Source organism: Numenius arquata, chromosome 6 (genome assembly GCF_964106895.1).
Source record: "Numenius arquata chromosome 6, bNumArq3.hap1.1, whole genome shotgun sequence".
Lineage (NCBI taxonomy): Eukaryota > Metazoa > Chordata > Aves > Charadriiformes > Scolopacidae > Numenius > Numenius arquata.
Window position 1 is genome coordinate 5,726,054 of NC_133581.1, and position 23,448 is coordinate 5,749,501.

General features: G+C 40.5%; 1 protein-coding gene across 1 annotated transcript in view; it reads right to left on the bottom strand.

Annotated features, from left to right (window-relative positions):
• Positions 1–23,448, bottom strand: part of ASPG (asparaginase) — a 48,321-nt gene that overhangs the window by 9,866 nt on the left and 15,007 nt on the right. The window contains exons 5-12 of the mRNA XM_074149706.1: positions 22,477–22,560; positions 21,275–21,401; positions 14,208–14,320; positions 12,520–12,705; positions 9,143–9,256; positions 6,003–6,122; positions 4,814–4,909; positions 3,764–3,927 (exon numbers count right to left, since the gene is read on the bottom strand). Coding sequence (XP_074005807.1) covers positions 3,764–3,927; positions 4,814–4,909; positions 6,003–6,122; positions 9,143–9,256; positions 12,520–12,705; positions 14,208–14,320; positions 21,275–21,401; positions 22,477–22,560 — 1,004 coding nt within the window. The remainder of the gene's footprint in view (positions 1–3,763; positions 3,928–4,813; positions 4,910–6,002; positions 6,123–9,142; positions 9,257–12,519; positions 12,706–14,207; positions 14,321–21,274; positions 21,402–22,476; positions 22,561–23,448) is intronic.

The following is a 23,448-nucleotide window of genomic DNA, read 5'->3' on the forward strand; positions in this document are numbered from 1 at the left end:
CCCAGAGCAGAGCAACTGCTGGACAATAGAAGTTCACGGTGCAGAGGGAAGGCCAATGTCACCATGTTAGCCTGGGGTGCACAGCTGCTTGTTCAGTTTAGCCCTATCTGAGAAGCAAAACCATGAGGAGCTACTGTCACCTGCCAACTGTTCCTGACTCCCCCTTTTCTTAGTGCTCTGTGTTATCAAACTGTGGCTCAGAGCACTGGGACAGGCCTAGCTCAGCGGTGGTGGAGTCTCCTTCTCTGGAGATATTCAAAACCCATCTGGATGTGTTCCTGCCCAGCCTGCTCTAGGTGACCCTGCTTTGGCAGGGGCATCGGACTAGATGATCTCTGAAGGTGCCTTCCAACCTCTACAATTCTGTGATTCTTGGTCAGACATAGCCTGTAGAGACAATGCTATTTTAAGTTAGCCTTTTGATACTAGCACTGTCGTTCATCTGCTCTCTGAAAGAAAAAACAAATAGACAAAAAAAAATGTTTTTAGTGTCTCCCCCCAGTAGATTCCAATATTGATAACACTGGAGTTAAAAAACCCAATCTATACCAATATTTTAATGGATCAATAGCAAAATAAATGACTCGATGTGGTCTTCAACATTCAGTGAGCGAAGTCTGAGTTCCAGACAAAGACATCCGAACTCTTACGCGTTGGGCAGGGCTCTGGATTCACAGCAATCGAGGTGCTGCAGAGGATGTATCATCTTAGGCCTCGACTTGGCAGACACTTACTAAAAGTGAATCAACTTCAAAAGGGATGAATCACACATGTGAAATTAATACGCATGTAAGAGTTTGCCGGATTGGGGCCTTAGGGTGCACACCTTCCACCAACTCTCTTTAAAGAAATGCAGGTGTAATGTATATCCAAACTTGACTGGCTTCATTCTTTTTACTGCTTGCTCCCCTAGCAACTGGAATGGTTATGGCAGGATCAGCTTAGTTTCACTTGTTCGGTTTCCTACATGGCATCAGTGGGAATTTTGTGCTCAAATACTGTAAGGACAGGCTTTGGTGTGCTTCTGGAGTCTGTGGTGGTTAGATTTTCACTCTGCCTTAGATTTCCTGAAGTAATGTAAATGTAACCTTGCAAAATATCAAGTATTTAAATTCATATTTACGTGGGAGGTAATTTTACTGCCTCTAATCTGATGTTCTCACAGCACTGTATGAACAACACCCCATTTTCAACCTTTTACCACTGCACTACAAGTAAATGGAAGTGCTTTTACTACATAAAATATACACAATTTTTATTCAAGACATTTTCCTGCTTAGAGAGTTTCTGTTATTAAAAAAGTATTATTCTATTGTTTTGAAAATGAATTATCCCTGGAGGGTACTTTAAGAAATTAAAGGAACGCTACTAATTTTGATATGTCAAGCAACTGGCCTAAATTAACAGTGGTCTGTTTAGCTTCATGCATATAGTGAATGAGACTACATGCAAATTGCAGAGTTACAAATGAAAAAGCGGAAATCCAGTAGTTTATTTCTTATTTAGAAAGGGACTCCACATTTTACCATCTAAAGAAACAAAGAAAGAGTAACTTAAAATAAAAAAATTTAAGAGACTGTCATTGATATAGATCAAGTTGCTGGTCTACCAGCTGACAGTGCTATGTTAAGAAGCTTTTAAGAAGACACATAACTCCTGATAATCTTTACAAATTTTTAAATGGAAAAGAGAAATCAGTCATCATTATATAGGTTCGCATGCTAGGTTAAAAGGCAAGCCACTGAGAAATGTGGCATAAAAAACAGGAAGAAAGCTATTTTTAAGATGAGTGGATACTGTACTGCAGTTAAATGCCAATTAAACAAATACTAATTCTCAGAAAATGGGATTAAGCTGATGCAATATTCAGTAAAATTGAGAAAGTTACAATATTAAACAGTTTAAAGCATTGACTGCTTATTAAGATCAGTTTTCCTCCTTCCCTCTCTGCCACTTTGTACACTGCATCAGGATAATCTCTTCACTTTCAGCACGCAACTGTTTCATAAATAGAATTTAAATATTTCTGTAGCAGAAATCTTTTTAGTGGGTATCTGATTACGCATATATACAGCTGTCTGATCTTTACCACTCTGCTTTATGTGCTTATCAGTGTGAAATGCCATGTGAGTACACAGCAGATCATAAATACACATTTATGAGATTAGTTTTAAGTCAACTCTTCCTCTCATTCCAGCAGTAGAAATAAAAAGAGAAACTGAAAATGGTTATGGTGCAGTTTCCTTTTACAATTCCCTGTATCAAAATGGGTGTGCAGTTTTAAAGAGCTTAAGAGTCATAGTAGGAGTCTAATATAGGAGTGGCAATGCTAAGGAATCCAAACAACAAGCTCATGTGAAATTCCTGAGGCGGTAGATGGGTGCGGTAAAAAAAGTAGGTGCCTGATTTGCAGGAACATCTAATGGTATCTAAAGCTTTAGCATTTTCTCACATTGGACCAGAGCCACCTCTATTCAACTACAAGGTTATTTGTTTGATTTGCTGTTGGGCTTGTTTTTGCTTTAAGGCTTTAAGGGTTTGCCACTGAAGGGCTTATATATTCATAAGACAAAGCAACAACTACAAAGTCACCAGGGACCATGCAGAAGGTATGGCAATAGCTCAGTGTGGCCACACAGAACTTCAGGTCTCAAGTTAATAGGGCCTGTTGAGTTTTCTACATCTGGTCTTTGAGACAGAAAAAAGCCTTCAAGTTATTCCTGCAGCCAATGCAAAACCAGGACTGTCAGACCTCCCAGGGAGCTAACTCCAGCCTGGCAGACCAGGTGAACTTGTCAACGTTAGAAAGCTGTAGGAATATCTGGGGACAGACATCCACGAAGACCATGAAAATTCTATCACTCCAAGCTCCTTTACAGAAGAAAACAGTTTCTCTCCTGCAACCATACAGACTGAATCTGAGATAAGGAGCTGAAAGTGGATCAAAGAAACAAGCAGAGATTAGGGCGTGCAGCTTCCAACACGTTGGAAGACCAATGGCTCTATGAATCCCCAGGCTATATAAAATAAGTCTTTTAAAATTAAATTTTGATATCTGATAACTTTTCTATTCTGTGCTATGGCCATTCCTTGGGACTATACAACATGGAAAAGACCAGTCCATGACTACCATTCAAGAACTGCTGACATCCACAACAACAGGAAGAGGAAATCCACAAAGCAGGCAGAGCCGTGCAGCCATCCCATATAATGAAGAGTGGGTGGAAGGGAAAAATCAAAAACAACAGTCACCCAGCAAGAGACTCAGGAAAGCACTGCTGAAAGGGAAAGATTAAAACATGTCAACCTACCGGTATATTTTGTGCCAATTGAAATAGTCTGGTCTTGATGAGAAAGGGGAGGGCAGAAAGAAAACAGAGAGCCCTTGGTCCTGCACTCTCACGTCTGACAGTCAAAAGGAGTGATCAGTTTGTCTCTGTTTTATAAGGTAGCCTCACAACAAAGAGGGGAGTCCTGAAATTATGGACAAAGTCTTGGCAGGAAGGCAGCAATGTTACCTTATGCTAAAATTCTGCATGCATACCAAGTTGTTTGCTTTCATTTCATATAATTTTTAAAAAATCTTTTAATTTAGGCTAGTCACTTTCTTGGAAATGAAGCTGGTTTGTGTTATTTTAACTGCTATCGTTTACACGTGACTGCTGAGACAAAACAAGACCAAAACACAGTGATGGACTTTACATCCAAAATGATAGTAGGTTTATAAACTTTACACAGAGTGGTGTATAAATTATTTTGTTACCTGAACTTGATCGCATTCATCAGTGGGGTAGATCCATATCTGTCTCTAGCATAAACAGTTGCGCCAGATGTCAACAAATACTCAACTAAAGGTAAATGCCCTTCAGAGGCTGCAATATGAAGTGGGGTTCGGCCATCGTAGTCTCCACAGCTCAAGTTTCCACCCTACAAAAGGACAGATCCTTCACATACTAAAAAGATAATGCCTGCACATTAAGTTGTTGGTACAACAGTAGATGCACACACCACATTGTAATTCTGCCACCAAGATGTTAAGCTTGTCCAACGTCCTTAAGGTTTATCTTGTAGCGTTGCTTTAGCACCACTAAAGATATTTATTCCACCTTCTGCATGTTCCCCTCCTCTACACGTATTGTCATTACAGCCTGTTCAGATATGCTCTTTATTGCAGTCCGCCATACAGCAACTTTGTGCCTATAGTGCCTAGTTTATTGTTATTTTCCAGATATATTTATCCTTTCTTAAGACCCATTACCAAAGTCTCATGGGTAAGATAAATCAAGGCAAAGAGGAAAAAAAAAAAAATAGAAGTGTAGAAGTTGATACAGGGAAATGCCTGTTTCTTTTTCCAGGTTTAATGCAAGCTAGAGCTACAGGAAGAGCCAAAAATCCTGAATTAGCACTGCACTGTGTTTTGCTTAAATATAATTTTCACGTTCTTTTTTTTTAATCATGATAGATTTACATCCAAAAGATGGATACTATGAATATGCATAAAGAAAGTTAAGTGAAAGAAAGCAGCTCAAACCATTTTAAAGTGTTCCAAAGTTAGCAGATAAGAACTTGCATTTTAATCTACCTGTATTTTCACAGTTCAAAAGAAAGTGTAAACAGCTGAGAACCAGATAGGGGAAAGAACATACCAGTTTTCAAAGGCAAAGACTGAGAAGCCTAGAATCCAACTGTACTAGTCAAAGCACTTTAATTCTAAGACTTAGGTAGCTGCTTCTCAGTGAGCATAGTTTCCTCCCGTCATTTACAGCTCTATTTTTAAATTTGTGGTTTGTTCAAACTGTTAATTTTACATTACCATTTCTGCTATGGCTCTAAGTGCATCTATGTCGCCCAGTTTAGCTGCAGCACAAGCCAAAGGTGGAATCAATGCATCTCTTACGGCTTCTGACTCCTGAGAAACAAGTAAAATTAAACATTTAATATCAGCCTTGCCTCTAATATGATTGATATCCAAGTCATAAAAACACTGCCCTTGCTTTCATGTAAAGTTTCTGAATTAGTCATTTGGTTATTTAAAAATGGTAGCATTTAGTTCTTGGAAGGAAAGATGTCTCATGTTCATTTTACATTTTGTCGGTCTCACATCCATGAAGATTTATATTCCTCCCTGGCAACACTACAATTATCTGATATCTATATATACAATTTAAGGTGCACGTGCTAATTACCATCTATGTACTGCCATAGTTACACATCAATACAGTCAGAGAAACGGTGCTGGTAGGAGTTGGAAAAGACCACGTAGTCCCATCTTCTCAAGACTGGATGAACTTTATTCCTGTGATGCCTCAGATATTTGTGTAACCTGTACTTCCAAACCTCCAGTGAGAAGTCCCATAGGCCCCCTAAGTATCCTCCCATTTCTCAGGCTTACTAAAGGACCATATAATCAGTATTCATTAGCTACTAAAAGTCCCATCTTCCCTGAAACCAAGCCAAGAGAAAAGCAAATACTTGTATCTTATAACCAATACTATATTTTCTGGTTTTTCAATTGGCAGGTACTCATATTAAACACCACAAATTACACTTGCATAGTGCTTCCTTAGTATCAGCCTTCTATGACTGCATGTACAATTAAGCTGTTTTACCCATTATTATTTGGATTGCTCCAAACTGTCAATACCTTTGACCACAAAAACACAAAGCACTTTTTCATATCATTGATACCCTGAATTACAGCAACCATCTAGGGCTTGTTATTGCAGCCAGCCAGCCAAGAAAATAAACTCAAGATGGGGCTACAAAGAGGAAAAAAAAAAAGTTAACATGCTTTTAATTAAAAACATTTTAATGTTATGCTTGTCATTGTGTCCTTTCTCCCTAACCCAACTGGTTAGCTGGGACACTCAGTACTAAAAAAAATCATATAAAAGCCCTAATGTTCTATTTTTCTTTCAGCTTAGCTCCTAATCTTTAAACAAGGGTCATTTAACTGAGTTTACAGCTTTACACGAGTTCAATTTTAAATATTAAGCATATACCTCCTTGCTGCTGATACTTAGCGATTTGGCAATCACTTGAATAAACTTGCTATCTCTCAAAGAGATCTTGGCTCCTGTGGGTACAACAGTCATTTCTCCTCTTAGGTTCTCACTCAGCATCTGAAAATCAAGCAATCAAATCCTTTGTTAGTGGAGGGAAAATATGGTAGTAGTCTAATAAAAAACCTTAGAATTGTTAGAAAATTGTTTGGAGGAATTATGGAAACTAATTGAACGCAGACAAAAGATTAAAGAAATAGTTACTGTCCCATGAAGACTGCAAGTTTAAAAAGACAAAGGGGTGAAAAAAACCCCAACTTTCTTCCAAAGCAAAGAAACCAAAATAAGCACATAACAAAACACCCCAATTTTTAGAGTATGCAGACAAAAGTTCCCTAGTGGGGTGAACTGCAGCTTACTAAAAACCACAAAGATAGTGAGTAATTAGCAGAGCGAGGCCCAAGACCAGAATATTCTGAAATGTTGCCTTTTGCCAGCATTCCCAAACTTCAGTACTCCTGCACAGACCGTGTACGAAGGCCTCGAAACAGCCCAAGCAGTGCTGCCTGTGGACGGGCATCTATTTCAGTGGATTTTCAAAGAGCTCCGTTAGCCCTGATTTTGTTAGAATTTGGCCACGGAGCCAACTTTAAATACAGAGGGTCTCCAGTAGCACCAGTCATTCAGTATTAAAGCAGGCGTGTAACAGTTTGCAGGATGGGGGTGCATCCAATACAACCAGGGGAGGAAAGAAAAAAAACCACAAAACGGACAAAAAGGCCAGCCAAATCATGTGTAGAAAGTGCTTGAACATGGCAATAAAGAAAAGAAAATACTCCATAAGACAGGTTTCTGGGAAATCTGAAGAACAGAGAGAGAAGCCAGTTGCTAAGGAAAAGCAACTGGTTTCCTCAATTCTGACAATTTTACATACTGGCACACTTTCCCCAAAGGTTGCTGATGCAGCTATAAAGCACGTAGTTATTTCAATTAGAATTTTAAAAAGCAGGATTGTGAAAGTTTGCAAGAAACAGATGTGATGTTGGAAGGAGGAATGCCCCAGGTTTACCTATGTCTAGGCATGCCCTTTATTAAAAAAAAAAAAAACAACAAACCAACTCCAAGCGCTGACAACACTGTAGCTGTCTGCTGGAAGAGTCCCATATACGTGTAACTCGGAGGATACCAACTGCTTTGGCGCACTTTTAGGGTTTGACAGGTTGAGATCATTGCTTTGCACAGGTAACCTTAGCAATTGGCACCTGTGCTAAATGCACCCCGTGTGGAGCCCTACGTGCCTCACTCAGTCCTACCAGCTCTCCAGCCTTTTGCATGTGTCTGGGGGCACATTCCTTGCTTCTTCGTGTTGAAAGAGAATCCCAAAATAACCACGCCAGCTTCAGGAGAGCTTCCGTCCCTTGGGAGACTATTGTTTGGTGATATGTGTAGCTGAAGATATTGCCACAGACAACATATTTCCAGACTTTCTTCTTCTCCTGGTCTCTACCACTCATTCCTGCCCAGGCAACGCAGCACGCTGCACCCTTAGTTGTGCCAACGCAATTGTTTGTGGGTCTGTACAATGAGTCAAATGAGGAAACCAATCCTGCTTAACTCAAAGAAATTGCAAAAGTTATTTTGTTTTTCAAACCATATAAAGGAGGTCCCGGCGCGCTCATTCCGAAGGGCGGCACATGAAGATGCAGGAGTACCTTGTGCCAGCGGTACCTAAAACGTGCTATCACCAAGTCCTCACCTGAGTCAGGTATCTCACCTCAGCAAACTGGATCCCAAATTAAGTTTTAACTCACACACCTAGGCAGGAAGCCAGCTGGGAAAGTTTCTCCTGTCCCAGGTCAAATAATCCTCTGTGCAAGAAGATTAAAGTCTGCATTAAAAAAACAGGCTAGTGTATGGATGTTCCTGGGTCAGTGAGCATACCAAAGGGGCATCAGCGAAGAGCACGGGTTCCTAAAATGTATATACACAAACACACGCAACACCACTCCTCTTCACACAGCATTATGTCGCCTGTCAAGCATGTTCTTGCACAGAGTATGTTCTTGCCATCCTCACCGAAGAAGCACATGGCTCCTCCTCCTCCTCTCATTTTTCAGAGCCAGGCTTTAGCAAACAACCAAAAGCTCAGAGTCTGAAAATGTTTCTGAGCTGGTTAAGCGGTAGTACCAGCCACTCCGCTTAAGCTCACAGGTATCCAAATATGTTTGCCTCAAGAGTTGCTACTGGTTGGAAGATACTAAGCGTGAAATAATGATGAAATTTGTTTCAGTTTTTATAACAACAACACACCAGCCTAAGATACACATGTGCATGCGGTGCTCTAAGTCTGGAGAGTGACTCATCATGATGTCATCTCCCAAAGTGTCAGGATTATGATTTCACTGCGTACAAGCACAGAAGCACATGCATTCCTGCAGGCTGCTGCTCCCCTATCTAATTCAGAGCTACGCGTTCCTTGTATAAAAGGAACATGATATATAACTACATAATTTGAGGAAAAAAGCCTTGATGAAATGCCAATGAACAGTAAGAACATTGTTAAAGGGGTTATGATTTTGAAATCAGTTACAAATGGTTCTTAGAATAACCCTCTAATTTTTTATGTATTTACAAAGTGTATCTCCTCTTAGAGAAACAAAATCTAACACTGTCATGAGAAATGCTATAAAGGAAGAGGCTGTAGGCAATATTTATTTTCAGAATTAGCTTTGTGTGAATGAGTCTTGGATGAAATCTTTACCACACTAAGATCAATGACAAGATCTTTGCTGACTTCAGTAGGGTTGGGATTCTGTCTCTCATATGAATTTCCACATATGGGTTTTTAAGTACAGAAACGTCCAAGGTAGACTACTACCGCTTAAAGATGGCATTTTTATGGCTCGGTCACAGTCTTCAGCTGACTTATGCAGAGAATTCTTTTCTCTCCCAATCTACATATATTCATTTGCCTAACAGTATTTTCCTTAAGGAAAAAAAAAACACGTGATGTTCACATTATGGCTCTGGAATCAATTACTTTTAAATGCAAGGGAGAAGCTCAAGGCATTCAGCTAAGCAGAAGCCAGCACACTAGATGAGAAAGTTAAAGCCTTTCAAGGTCACACTGAAATATTTACCTGCCTCTTCTCCTCCCAGCTAAGCTTACTCTTGCTGAGCGTGTATGACAGTTTAGTTAGGGCTGCCTCTGGTGTCATATCACCTCCAGGAATTATTCCAACATCAGCGAGAGTCTGAATAAAAAGAAATAATGATTCCAATTAGCATAGCATTCAGAAATACCTGTGTGAACAGAAAATGTGTATGAATGATGAGCAGCTACACAGAATACAGTGTGCAGCTGTGCCTCCACTCTCTTGCTCCTCCTACTGCCACTGTAATTTTTGTAATTTTCATTATCAAATACCAAGCAAATACTAGAGTCAGCTGAATAAAGATGACTTTTACTTTAAATTCCTTTTTGTGCAATAACATCGAAGAATTCACCCAAACGCTTGCCACGGTCACTTACTATGCTAAAAGGGAAAGGTTACAGGTCCGTATCAGCTATCTGCAGAGTTGTCAGATTCCCTTATTGAAAAGCTGCAGTTACTCTGTTTTAACCCAGTGGCATTTTGAACATTGCCAAGTAGGCTGTTCTCACACAGACGTATTTACCATTCTTTTATGGGGCATTGCTTTGGATGAATTCCAGCACTACAGTGTGCTCACAGCAGGAGTGTTTTCAGATCCTTTCAGGCTGCACTACCAGTGTATGATTTAGAACATACAAATATAAGATGTAATTTACACAGTTTTGTCAAGAACTGGAAAAGATGACCTTTAAACTTATCTTTCTGGTAGTTAAAAAAACCACCAAACTATTTGAACCACAGCAAAAAGCAGAAAGATGTTTGCTATGGTCAGCAAGCCCCGTAAGTGTACAGTGAGCAAGACAGCAAAGACAAAGGAGATTTCAGATCTCTCGTCCTAAATTGTACCTTGGCAAACACCTGGGCTCCTCTAAACGACAGAGCATCACCTTTGCCACAATGTGATGCCTCACAGCTGAGCATCTTGCAGTAAGTTCTTGACACTGCATTTTACTTTTAAATACCTTGTATATAAACTTCAGCTTCGAAACCTGTTGTGGCTTAACTACTATTTTTAGCAAGATACAGAGCCTTAATCAGCTCATTAATCACCTCCAAGAGCCCCAGACTAACATTTTTAAAAGTCTCATGGGAAAACATATACAGAGAAGGTGAGAAATACTTTCTGTACTGCAGAGCTAGCCAAGGAACAGTTAGGGCATTTTCAGCAGGTTTGAGAAAGAGGAAGGGATTTCCCAGCTTCCTTCCTATACCTAAAGCCCCCTCATTTACAAGTTTCTACTGTGCAGAGGGATCAGAGGCCAGACATAGTTAATTAAAACAAACACTTCAAGGGAAACCAGGGACTCAGCTGACCTACCTGGCTAGCTTGAATGAGTAAAAAATGGCCTAGCCATATGCAAAGACCTGTGAAGGATCTTATTTAAAGGCAAATCAAAGTGAAGTGAACATTCCAGCAACTTTCAGCATTCCCCCATGACACTTCCTCCGTTGAGCAGTTCCTTATGAAAAGGAGAAAGCAATGAAGGAACAAGCATGAAGCAGTTTTGTAGGACATCACTCTGTCAGTGTTCTCCTCCAAAGATGCCAAGAAAACAGGGCAGCCTCCATCAACAGATGCTAAAGCAACACAATAAATGCTCCATATAAAAAGTGAAAGCCAGAAGTGGACAGATTTCCACACAGCCTTACGGTGGACCAGTAAGTTCTGAGCAGAATTTTTCAATTCAGTGTTATCAACAGTCTGGATCTGAGTGCAAAAAGCCATTTTAGAGGTGTCTACTTGGAGAATCTTTAAACCAGAGCATAGGAAAGGGATTTTTCCTTCCTTCCATCCACTTTTAGCAGTTCATTTCAAGCAGAAGATCGTGTAAAAGCTAGGCTTCATTTTCATGGTGTTTTTCAAATATATTTGGTTTCTTTAATCGACCTAACTGCTTTCTTCCTTCCCTGTGAACTATTTTATATAACCCATATATTCCTATCGTATTTGCTAGAGGGCACAGGATCTTTGCAAAAGTTGATACTTTTCAAAACATCTCCATTAAGTTATGCAAAAAGTTTTACCAACACCCAAATGACTGCCCATATCAGAAAATACTGAGTTTGGATAACGAACAGGTAGAAAGAAACTCTTACAATCTCCTCTTCTTTCTCCTCAAAACAGACTGGGTGCTCTTGAAGCAAATATAATATAAAGCTGTGTCAAAACCAATGTCAGAAGAGGCAGGTTTCAGCACCTGACTAGAGTATCTGGGTTTACCTGACAGTCAATGAAGAAGCTGTCTCTGCCAGAAGGTGGTTGCTCCCAACAAAACCAGGTGTCTAAAACAGGGGGATGAGTCACCCTCTGGCAGTGCTTCTTGGCTATTTAATGGCTAGCTTCTTCGTAAAGGCCAGTTAAACCAGCTTCCTTCACACTACCACATACAACACATACTCTTATATCGCTTTGACCTTTTATTAGTCCCAGTGATGTCATGTCTTAATACATAATTGAGAAACTCACTATAAAATGCCCTGAATATTAATAGTATCTACACAAAGTCTGCTTTAAGCTAGCCCTCATGGGTTAAACACAACTGATTTCCATTCTGCAAGACAGACACTTCCTTATATACTATTCTCCAGTCTCTCACTGAATTCAGCTGTACTTCCAGTCAAATAAAAAACTGGGATTTGGAACATTGCTTGGATTTGCAGGCTTTCTTGATGTTCTTACATTGTAGCTAAGTAACTGCTAGCCTATCAAATACTACTTTATTTGATCATCTGACCCCAAAGCTAGCTTCTAGCTCAGTGAAATACCTTTGGGAGAGATACGAACAATCTAATGCACAGTTGTGCATTAAAACAATGTAATCTAACCTGGAGAAGCAATTGCTAATTTGGGATTCAAACTGACTGTTTGGACCATTCAGACTAGGAGTAACAGGATCTTGTTTTCAGATACATATTTAAATTCTCCAAGCTTAGAGATTTGTCAGCTATAGTTATGTTATCAGCAATATCACTTGCCCAGTGGCGGGACAAGAGGAAATGGGCACAAACTTGAATAGAAGAAGTTCCATCTAAACACGAGGAGGAACTTCTTTACTTTGTGGGTGGCAGAGCACTAGAAGAGGCTGCCCAGGGAGGTGGTGGAGTCTCCTTCTCTGGAGATATTCAAAACCCGCCTGGACACGTTCCTGTGCAACCTGCTGTAGGAGGACCTGCTTTGGCAGGGGGGTTGGACTAGATGATCTCCAGAGGTCCCTTCCAACCCCATGTGATTCTGTAATATCTTTACAGTTAAGAAATCTGGTTTTAGATACTGAGACAACTTGAAGTACAAAATCAAGTTGTATCAGTGGGATGTTTCTTTTACACAGCAGTGGAGTCTGAAGTCATTGGACAACCCTTACCTGCCCTGTTGCGTAGACGGTTTTAACAGAGCCTCGCAAGCACTGCGTACAGTTTAGAATCACGACTTTTCGTTCGGCTGCTTTCTTCAGTTCTTCCAGCAAGTCTGCTCTGCTGTTTGGGGCATTGCCACTTCCATAAGTTTCAAGTACAATGCCCTCAATTGGAGGCTGAAGAAACGCTTTTACCTGTTTAAAAACAACACAAGGAAGAGAAACAGAATGTGTGTTTAAGTCACATTAACATAGAGTTTTTAAAAATGCCCTCTTCCTGCTATACTCTTACACGCTCTCATGTCTTACAGTCTTTTCATGCCCTTCTGTGCTCCTCACTTGCAATAACTGAGACTGTAGAATAAGCTTTAAAAAAATGAGAATTTCACTCTTTATCTTCCTTTAAGATTCCTAGAGGGATAGATTTTAAAATAAACTATTTTCTACAGTCATGATCTCAGTGTGAAAAAAGATCCTGTTGTTCAAGTGCCATTAACAGGCTATGCTATTGCACCACGGCAGAACAAAAAGGCAGATTTATGCTTATGAAATAAATATAGAATTATTGAGATTAGAACCCCCACCCCTGCCCAGATTTGTTACTTTAGCAAAGAGTTTTGTTACTTTAGCAAAGAGTTTTGTTAATAAATGTCTGCCAAAGAGAGTGTCTTACCTTTGAGAAAAGAACATTCTCATGAAGCCTGGAGTTTTTAAACTCAAAAGCTAATTGATTCAATTCAAGGCAGAAAAAAAAGGAGGCACTAATACATTATGAGCCAGTTGTTAATGAGGTAGCTATTGTGCCTCTCTGTAAAAGAATGCCTAGCAAAGTCCTCTTCCTAGAAAGATGTAAACATCCTAGATGTTTCCTTGCTGATCACATATGCCAAATGCAATACACTGTAAGCCCCCAAGAGGCTAACTATGCAGTTGGAGTTTTATTGCAAATATACCACCCCTCTGCCTTTCCATCTGTTCATATTCACCTAAAAAGAATGGTAATATAATTGAGGAGTGCTGCTTAAACTACTAGATTCAATTTAAGATGGCAACAGCCACAAAAGACCTGTCAATTTAATGGAACTAGCATTAGACAAAAATTTAAAGATAAATCTACCTAAAACCACAGTTCTGCAAAATAATTTCTGAAGGCAAAAAAATCCCACTTCTCATTTTCAGCAGCAAAATCCCACTTCTCATTTTCAGCTCTGTATGAATGCTGAGGGTCGTGTTAACCATCAGTGTGAGACAAAATGAACCTTAAAAAAGAAGCACGAGTTGTAGAAATACTCACACTCCCCTCCACCAACCATATTGTGTATTCTTTGACAAGGTATCTATTAATATGCCTCAATATGCAGCAAGAGAGCATTTCCATGGTCACTGTAATCTGCACCAGTCTAGAAAAGCACACTTGACCTATTTATGAGCCCTAATAAATTAATTTTACGTTTCAGAGCCCAGGTGGTTTAGACAAAAGATATATGAAAAGCTTTTATCAACAATTTATGACATATGAAAATAATCTTTGAGCACTCTGATATTGCAAAAAACGTTTATCAGAAGATGACAGATCCTTTCCCTTCCCTCCAAAACCCCAATCACTGCTACAACAGCGCAGCTTCCCTACTTCAGCTAAATAATCAGGCATTTGAGCGTCACTTCACTCACTTCCAAAATGAAGTGGTGACACTTACAGCAGCAGCGGTGATTCCTGGGAAGATTCGCAGAAGCCCAACATTCCTGTTCATATTGGTGTGAACTCGAAATTTCTTTTTGGTATTGGCTCTCCACACCGTTTCCCAGTTTACTGTTAAAGAGAAATGGCCCTTTTAGTCTAATATTAAGACATAATATTAAGTACACTTGTAGCCCTTCATACTTACAACACTGTCATTAAAACTGTTCTTTATGTAGGGGATTCATGAAAGGCAATGCACTTTTGAAAAGAGGAAATGAAGGTCCATTTAAGACAGCAGCCATTGCAGCTGATCTAACACACCTTATAGTCTAGATTCCGAGATAAAACAGCGTTACTCATCAATATTTCTAAGTTAGTGCCCTTCAAGGAGATCTTTACCACGTATATTTCAATTAAATAGCAATTTATAGCAAAGACTTCCAAAATAGATTTTTCAGTTCAATGACCATCAGTGAACAGGATGACCTATCAGACACAAAGCTGTAGACCTCTACTACAACCTCTTCAAAAGAGAGAAGTCTGAGAGCTGTGAAAAGCCTCCGAGTGCTAGACCTGATGGGTTCCTGATGTTGAACGTGTCCTGTTAGTGCCAGCTCTCCCAGTTCAGAGCCCTCAGAAAGCCTCAACCAACAGAGCATGGTGCAGGTCTAGCACAGGTGAGATATTTACTTGTCACGCATGGACCTGAACTTCACTGTTAGGTAGTTGGCCTCATAACAGCCTGGATTCATGTTTAGAAAACAAGCCTTCATTTTCCCAGACGTTAAGAGATGACAAATGCAGTTACTGTTGCCGCTAATCACCTCCAGAGTTTATTAGGTAGTTACTAACGATTAAACAAAATAGCAAGGATTCAATTAACTCCCATTATACATTTAGAGCCAGAAGTCAGCTGTTTAACTAATAGTTTGTTTGTGTTGCATTATTAGAAGCCAAGTCATGCATTATTGATTTCAGAATCTTACTATTTCAGTGTTAGGGGCACCACGTTGGTAGCACTGATGGCTCCTACAAGGCAGTGGAAGAGGTTTAACAAACAGTGGCCAACAGCTCAGAGTCATGCTTCAGTGAAAGCAGACCATGCCGTAAAGCTACCCGTTTCCCCATCATGATTTAAGCTTTTTTAGATTTTGGAGAAACTCCTAAGCAGCAAAATAGATAAAAGATCTGCATGCATAATACTGACTTGCTCTCAGCCATGCGGAGAGTTACTCACACCAATTACTGCTGCAATCTCTTGCAATCAGCAGACAGACATTGGCAAGAAAATTCAGAACACATTTAAAAGCCTCCATTGAAGCCTACTCTATTGCCCCATTACCAGATACAAGAAAAACTACATGATCCATTAAGTCAGGACAGAAAATAGCAGTCACCTATAAGACTTTATGAACTTTCCCTTCCTGTCGTGGTGCCCTGTCAGCAGCTAGAGCCTCTCTTATGTTCTTTCTGAAAAGAACACCATACATCACGTGGATTCCTGATGCCCCAAGAATGGGAGAATAGAAATATAGACCATTTTTACAGCTTCTTTCTTTCTGCTAATTTGGCCATCATGGTTCTGAAACCAACTGGTTGGATTTAGTAGTAAGCCAAGGAGCTCTCAAAGGCCTCCACAAGCTTTTCAGGGCAAGTTAGAGACCTGCAAGTGGTACACAGGTGAGTGCAGAACGTCATGCATTTGTTCTGCTTGAGGTTCATGGGCCTCGCTAACCATGTTCACTCATGACCACCGTGCCTTAAGAAGCGTCAGTGTTTAGCAATAAATCCAATCCTTTCAACCTTCTAATGCAGAGATTAATTCTTTAAAAGCAGCCTCCTCTACAAGAAGGGACAGCAATAAAATTGTATCAGAGCTTTCTTTCCTTTATCCTCCATCAGCTAGGAGTCCCTGCCAAAACTTCACAAATGCACACTACTGAGTTTGGCAACTACAAGCATCCCTAATGCCTGTAATGAACTTGAAGAATGAACTGAGGAAACCTGCCTTGGCATGGATCACTAAGATACTGCCAAAAGCAGAAGACCAAGGAGAGAGATCAGAGGATAGGTTCAGAAGTCAGACCTATACCAGGCCTATACCCGTCCTCTTGGAGTACGCGCTACCAAATAACATATCATGTTCTAGATAAATGTAATGCAGGCAGACATAGTGCAGTGATGTAATTCCAAATTACATTTTTTTTAAAAAAAGGAGAACTAAAGATTGTCTCTGGGTTAACATTCTCTTGGTCATGAACCTCGTCAGCCTATATCGGTACCCTGCTCGGTACTGCAGACCCCACAGATGTCAGTTTTCTGTTAGACAAATGAGTCTAAAAGGCAGAACAAAAGGCAAGTGTGATGCAAGAGCCAATACATAAAAGCCCGACTTCATCTCAGATTTATTCAGAACTGCTGTAAGTGAGGCAGAGTCATGCAGGGGGAAAAAAGAAATTTAGAACACACCCTTTGCATCTTCCATCTCAAAGATTACATCCCCAAAAAGGAAGAATCTTTATGTTGCCCAGCGAACTTCAAGCATCTTCATTGTAGTGAATAAACCAGTTGTCTTGCAGCCTGTAGTCATACCACACAGCAACCTTCTTAAGTATGAAACTCATATACAAGCAGTAAACGAGTACTTAAGGACAAAAAGCTGTCTATATTGGTGTTCATAACAGCTTTTTATCCTATGGATAAGAGTGATCAATTAGGGATATATCCGGTTTTGGCACAACACAGAAAACAGTAAGCTGTTCTGACTCGGATGTCCTGTGCTTGTACAGAATTTAACTGATGCAGCGCACTGCATTATAGAATCATAGAATGGTTAGAGTTGGAAGGGACCTTTCAGATCATCGAGTTCCAACCCCACTGCCGTGGGCAGGGACACCTCCACTAGACCAGGTTGCTCAAAGCCCCATCCAGCCTGGCCTTGAACCCCTCCAGGGATGGGGCATCCACAGCTTCTCTGGGCAACCTGTTCCAGTGCTTCAGCACCCTCACAGGAAAGAATATCCTCCTAATATCTAATCTAAATCTCCCCTCTTCCAATTTAAAACCGTTACCCCTTGTCCTGTCACTACACTTCCTGACCAAGAGTCCCTCTCCGGCTCTCCTGTAGGCTCCCTTCGGATACTGGAAGGCTGCTATGAGGTCTCACCGGAGCCTTCTCTTCTCCAGGCTGAACAACCCCAGCTCTCTCAGCCTGTCAAGGCTTTACATCTTTATGTAAAGATGGATGCAAAGCTGAGGAACAAACGTAACCCAGCTACTGGTCTTGCACAGCAGAGAGTTTTTAAAGCAATGTACATAAAATAAAGAGGCAATGGCTATTTATACACTGTATCCAAAATGGCTTGGGATAGAAAAGATTGCATTATTCAAGGAGACGGCATTCAAGATACTAAGGCCTTTTGTTTATTCTTCCAAACAAAACCATCACATAAACAATACTCTGCTATTTCCAATCTCCCCCCCTCCCTACCAAACACTACAGCTTTTAAAAATGCAGCTCAAAAATACATCCTTATCTTATTTAGCTTTATTCACACACACATATACACACACACACACACACAGAACTATGGTGACAAGGTTAGTGCAGAAAAAACATCTGACTGAAAAATAAAATAAAAAGGGAAGCAGCTCTAAACAGCCTAGAAAGCAGCCAAAAAAAAACCCCCTTTTTTTTAAACAGCCCCAATGCCACAATGCAGGTTTCAATTTATAATGGGAGAGCAGCAACTAAGAGCGACACCTCCCTTAGGGATGGTGACTGAACCCCTGAGTTATGAAATCAAACAAGAAATACAGCTTTTTGCCATTGCAGAGCTCCAGACAAACAGCGAGGCTTTCTTCTCCTCCTTCTCTGCAGGGCTACGGGCGAGCCCTACCACTATATAGGGTGCCCCGGCCTTCATTACCATCCGCGGCGGCAGCCAAGGGGTGGGGAGCGCCGGCCAACCTATGGGTGCAAATTCCTGAGGGAGGCAGACAACCCTAGACCCCCTTTTTTGGCAGTTTGTTATAAAACAATCGACACACGCCTTCTGAAATGAATATTTAAATGGAACGGTGCCGTTGCAAGAATAGACATGCCTACTTAACAAAGGAGTTGGGGGGGGGGGGGGACAGGACCAAAAGCACTTCAGTGAAGAAAGCCAGCATTTGCCTTAATATATAAATGATTTGGGTTTTTTACTATAAATAACCAGAACTGCCAACCAGGACACAGACTTGGCCGGTGACAAATAAGACTGGTGGGTAGATGGGCCCAAAAGTGCCTTCTAATCTGTTGCTGCACAGTCACACGGGCTCTGCTTGTCCCCTACCCAAGTTGTCCTTCTCATCACACGGTCCTGTACGTGTGCACCACTCCCAGCAGTTACGTGCATGTGTGATGAAGAAAGTCCAGCCATGGTAACAAAGCAAGTTTCATATTTGCTTCTTTAGGACGATAGAGAACAGAGGAGAGCAATCAGTTAGGAAATATACCGAGGCTCTTTACACATTTCAAGTGACATAGTCCTCCTCGTCCCTCCTGTTTTCAAAATATGAGAAAAATAAGGCAAGGTCTTTTATTTGATATGCTTTAGGATCTTAGAAATATTTTTGGGTTTCCTACATTGTCCATTTCATACAGAGATTTCTGATTCTACTGGAAGAGTATTTCCTATTGGCACTGGGTTTCTCACTCATCTGAGGAGTTTGCTAGAATTTTTCACTTCTTACATGAGTTTCTTGTGCTAAATGCAAAGTCTTGAGGAAGCTGACACATTTGCTCATCTAAAACTCGATAACAGGACTCTTCGGTGTTTCTAAGGATCTGACCAAGAACACAGTCAGTTGATGGGACCAGAAACCCACTGGGAGCCTCATCTGAAGGGGGAACAGGGTGAAAAATGGATATAAATACCGAAGAAGAGAGCTGCAGCTACAGCAGGGAAGGGAAGAGGACTCTTTCTCCTTCTCCTCTCTGGCTCCAAAGTAGATCGTTGCTTTTATATGGTATGCCAAGCCTCAAACATCATGTTCTCTCCTCGTTCCTGTGTACCAACCCACAACCCGATTACACTCCCCACTCCCTCCATCCTGTCACCTCTCCCCCTCAGCTTCTTTGGAATTTTCATTCCCAGCTTTGTTCGAACCAGGAAGCCTGAGGAAGAGTTTCTGCACATGGCCTGCTCCACCTGGCATCCTCAGGCTGCTCTCCATAATGCTGAAGCAGCAAGAGTCAGCCCTGTCTACAGGAGGATTAAGACATATTATACAAAGTCGTTTGAAAAAAAAAAAAAAGTAAAAAGATGCTAGATTTGTTTGGTCTGTTTTTAAAAGCCCAGGTGGTTCCTTGTCTCCATGAAAGCTTCATGCGAGCATCGTACAAGCAAACTCACGGGAGACAGCCATGTTTCAAACAATTACTTTGGACAAAATAAAGCAGCACTAGTAGATTGCCCATACTGTAAACTATGTTTTTTCAAAATGAAACAATCCTTCAACACTGACACCGTCATCTTGGACAAATGATGCTACCCTAACTGGGTAATCAACTGAAACTAATAAAAATAGAGCCTATCACACCATCAGTTTTTAAATCAGAAATCCCCACTGATCTCAATGGGGCATTCTACTGAAAAGATAATGGCACCAAATATGGGCCAAGGGAAGTACTTAATAACCTTCTCATTTTTCTTCTATAGAGAAAGAATCACAAAACAGTTCATTCAAATCCAAGAGAAAAATAGCATGCAATTTACAGGTTGATTTCATTATTGATCAGCCAGTAAACAGAATTTATTTATACCCTATTTGATGCAGTTCATAAAACCCCAAGAAAAAAGGTTGTCCCCAATTTACAGCAACAACCAGCTGACAGCATTTCTGTTGATTTCAGATACACCGTATCTGACACAGCATAGTTAATACAACAGTGGAAGACTCTCTACCCGAGAGATGTCTTACGGACCACTACAGTATTTCACAGGCTTCCTCAGTCTGTACCTGACTGCTGCAAACACAGCACTTTGATCCTCAAACTTTGTTAAGTCACTCCCACTCATTAGGTGGAAGGAATAAGTTTATTCTTCCAACTTGCAGACTCTCTCTCTCTCTCTCTAGTAGCAGAAACCATTCAGAATGGCACACTGCATGGCACAGGGCTAGAGGTCCTACTGGCGCTAATGGCACCTAGCAAAAGAATTTGGGAACCCCCTCCTATTTCCTGTTTTTGGAAATAATGGAGATTGTCACCAACCCCTACTCCTTTTTAATATACCTAACCTATGCAAAAGCAGCTCACATAACATGTTATATTTTTTAAAACTGTCCTTTAGTACATTTTTTGGCAATTCCTCATTTGGCTAGACTCCAAATGTGTCCCTCTTCTCCCCTCTCCAAAGAAAGGGTTCCATTTATCCAAGAACGGACATCAGCACATTAATGACTTTGCAAACAGGTACTGAAATCTTTGTGTAGTTTTTCCTCTCCTTCAAAAACAGACACACAGAAATTATAGGGAGTCTGAGTAAGTTTGGGGGAAAAACACAACTTCACACAGCGCATATTCTAGGTCTGCTGTTTTCAGTGTGCTTGCAGTTTAGACAGGTCCTAAATATCCAGTAAAACATCTTACACAATGACATGCATCAAACAGAGAATCTGTTGAAGCTGCAAGTACTCTACAATGATTCTTTTGCCTGATTTTGGAGCCCAGCATGGTCACTAATGAGATTAAACTCTTTGTTCTTTCAGCCCTCACTCCCTCATTTTTATCTTCAGAGCAAGCATTTTCATGACACAGGGGCAACATTCCCTCTGGTTACTCTGGATCTTTAGTCAAAATCAGTCTAGCTCACATCTATATTCAATAGATAAATGCAATTGAATCACAAATTCTTCGTCTTCCTAATATTTAAACAGTTTCAGACCAGCTAAAGTAGAGTCAAACTGCAGGGCTTTCAAAGATATTTGAATTTATAAACAGCATTTCAACTACATAGGCACAGATTCTTTTCTTTTCAGCTAGAGTTATATTGCATGTGGCATAAATTACAAGGCTTAAGAGATGATGGTGCTTACTTGTAATATCAACCTCAGCATTTGCAAGTGGAGGCAGGTTAGGTGAGGAAAAGGCATTGAAACTCCCAGCATCCACCTTAGTCACCCTATTTCCCCTGTACAGTTTATTATAAAAATACAGGCACACCTGCAAGACAAGTAAAGAAACAGGTCTATGAATAAGCCAGTAATTAAAAGATTCAGCAGATAAAAACTGTAGTCTGTCCTTCATAAAGTGTTTTCTAAATCTTTAAAGCAACTCAGAGACTAGTAGATGTTTACAACTCTTACCCTTTCAAAAAGAGTTGGCACATCTGTCACACATTGGTTTAAGAATTTAAGAACAAAACAAGTTAAGAGCTAACTAGTTTCGTAATCCTCTCATGAGGCATACTCTAGGAGACAGCAAATTTGCCCAAGTCCATTTCAGAGATAGAGGAAAAAACAGTGTGGACTTTTTAATAAGGTCATCAGTTATAGCTAAATTCAGAGTCCAAAACCTTAACAAAAAGCCTAGTGAAAATCAGGATGACTTTCAAAAGAGTTACCACACATAAATAATTAGGTTCCTTCTCAAGTCCCTCAAAGGTCATCAATTGGAATTTGAAGGAAAAGAGATACCTCAAAGTTATTATTAGTTAGGAAGATCTTGGCCAGTCAGCTACTGTTGTTGTTTTACAAGAACTGGGTTTGGGAACATGGCAGAAGTGAAATGGGGTGTAACACAACCAGTTTTCTCTCTGATTTTTGGGCTGCACAGCACCAGCATCTTTAAAGGCAGGGTACTGAGACCATGGAGGTATTTCCATATCCATTAGGTATATCATCCTTGAAACTTCAGACTTCAGGAACTAGAGAGAGATGACACTCTAGAGTTAGAAGACACTCTACCAGTTCTAGAGCAACTATGAACATCAAAGTAATCTTCAGTTAAAGAACTGACTTACAAGTGTTGCAGATCCCACATATTTACAAGGGAACCTCTGATTTCAAGTCTGCTACAAGCTACATTTCAGACTTGATGGTCTTTATAGATTGTATATGGGTAAAATGGGATATGACTCCTAAGAAAATGGCACGTGCTTTGCCATGCAAGTGCCTGTTACCTCAGTGGAATCCATTTATCTTCCTGTTTACGTGCCTAATGGATATTTAGAGTAAGTACGTGTCCTGGCTAGAGGGAGAAAAGCAGCTTTTGAGACGGTCTTCACAGACAAACTGACCTCAGGAATCACGAACTGCCCAGCAAAGAGCAGTGCCCCCAGAAGGTTGGCTCGGCCGTCATTCTGCAGCTCGTATATGGGCACCTGGAGAGCAGAGACTGAAATTACACCCTATCCCTTATGTAAAGCCTACACAGCAGAAAAAAGGAGTCCAACTTATGCAATACAAATACATGAATACTCTATGTAACAATGATTTATGACAAATGAAGTTTCCTTCTTCATCCAAACTATTCTAGACTGCAGCAGATGGCAGAGTTTCCTTCTGTGCTCAACAGATTTTTATAATTTAAGTGCTTAAAAGCTAATATAGAGATGATTCTAGTGTGATTACGCAGATTAAAAGACTGATTCAGGAAAAATATAAAAAATAGAAAGCAGGCATCGTTGAAGTGACTGAGCATGGGAGAAGTGATTGTACAGAGGGAAAGCAAAAGCCCCAGATCATACAGAACTGCCTGTACAGGCTTCACAACAGCTCTCTTGCACCATACTTCCTCCTAGTACAGCCAAACTGAGCCAGCAGGTTATTACCTACAGAAAAGGACAAGATTAAAACCAGAAATTTGGTGTGCTGAGTGATGACTTCCATGCCTTTTCAGATTGCCTCTTTATTAACAGAGAGTCAGAGCTCCTTTCGGCAATGAAACAAAACCAAAAAAAATCACATGCTCCATTGCTAGATCATACGTCAGGCAGATCTCCAAGCAATAAAGCCAAAAAGAAAGCAAAACCTTGAATGTGGTGTATCACAACTAGACCGCCCCACGTCAAGACAATAAGTGAGAGCCTACTCCTTCCTAGACTTTTGTATTTTGATTTCAAATAGACCACATGTGAAAGGGAAGTTATGCGATGGGGGAGGGGACTTTTACAGTGCGATGTTTCATCTCTCTTTTGTGATTAGAGCTGTATTTTACGCTCAAGCAAGCTATTCTAGTAAGACAACCCCTCCCCCTCAGACAATATGCA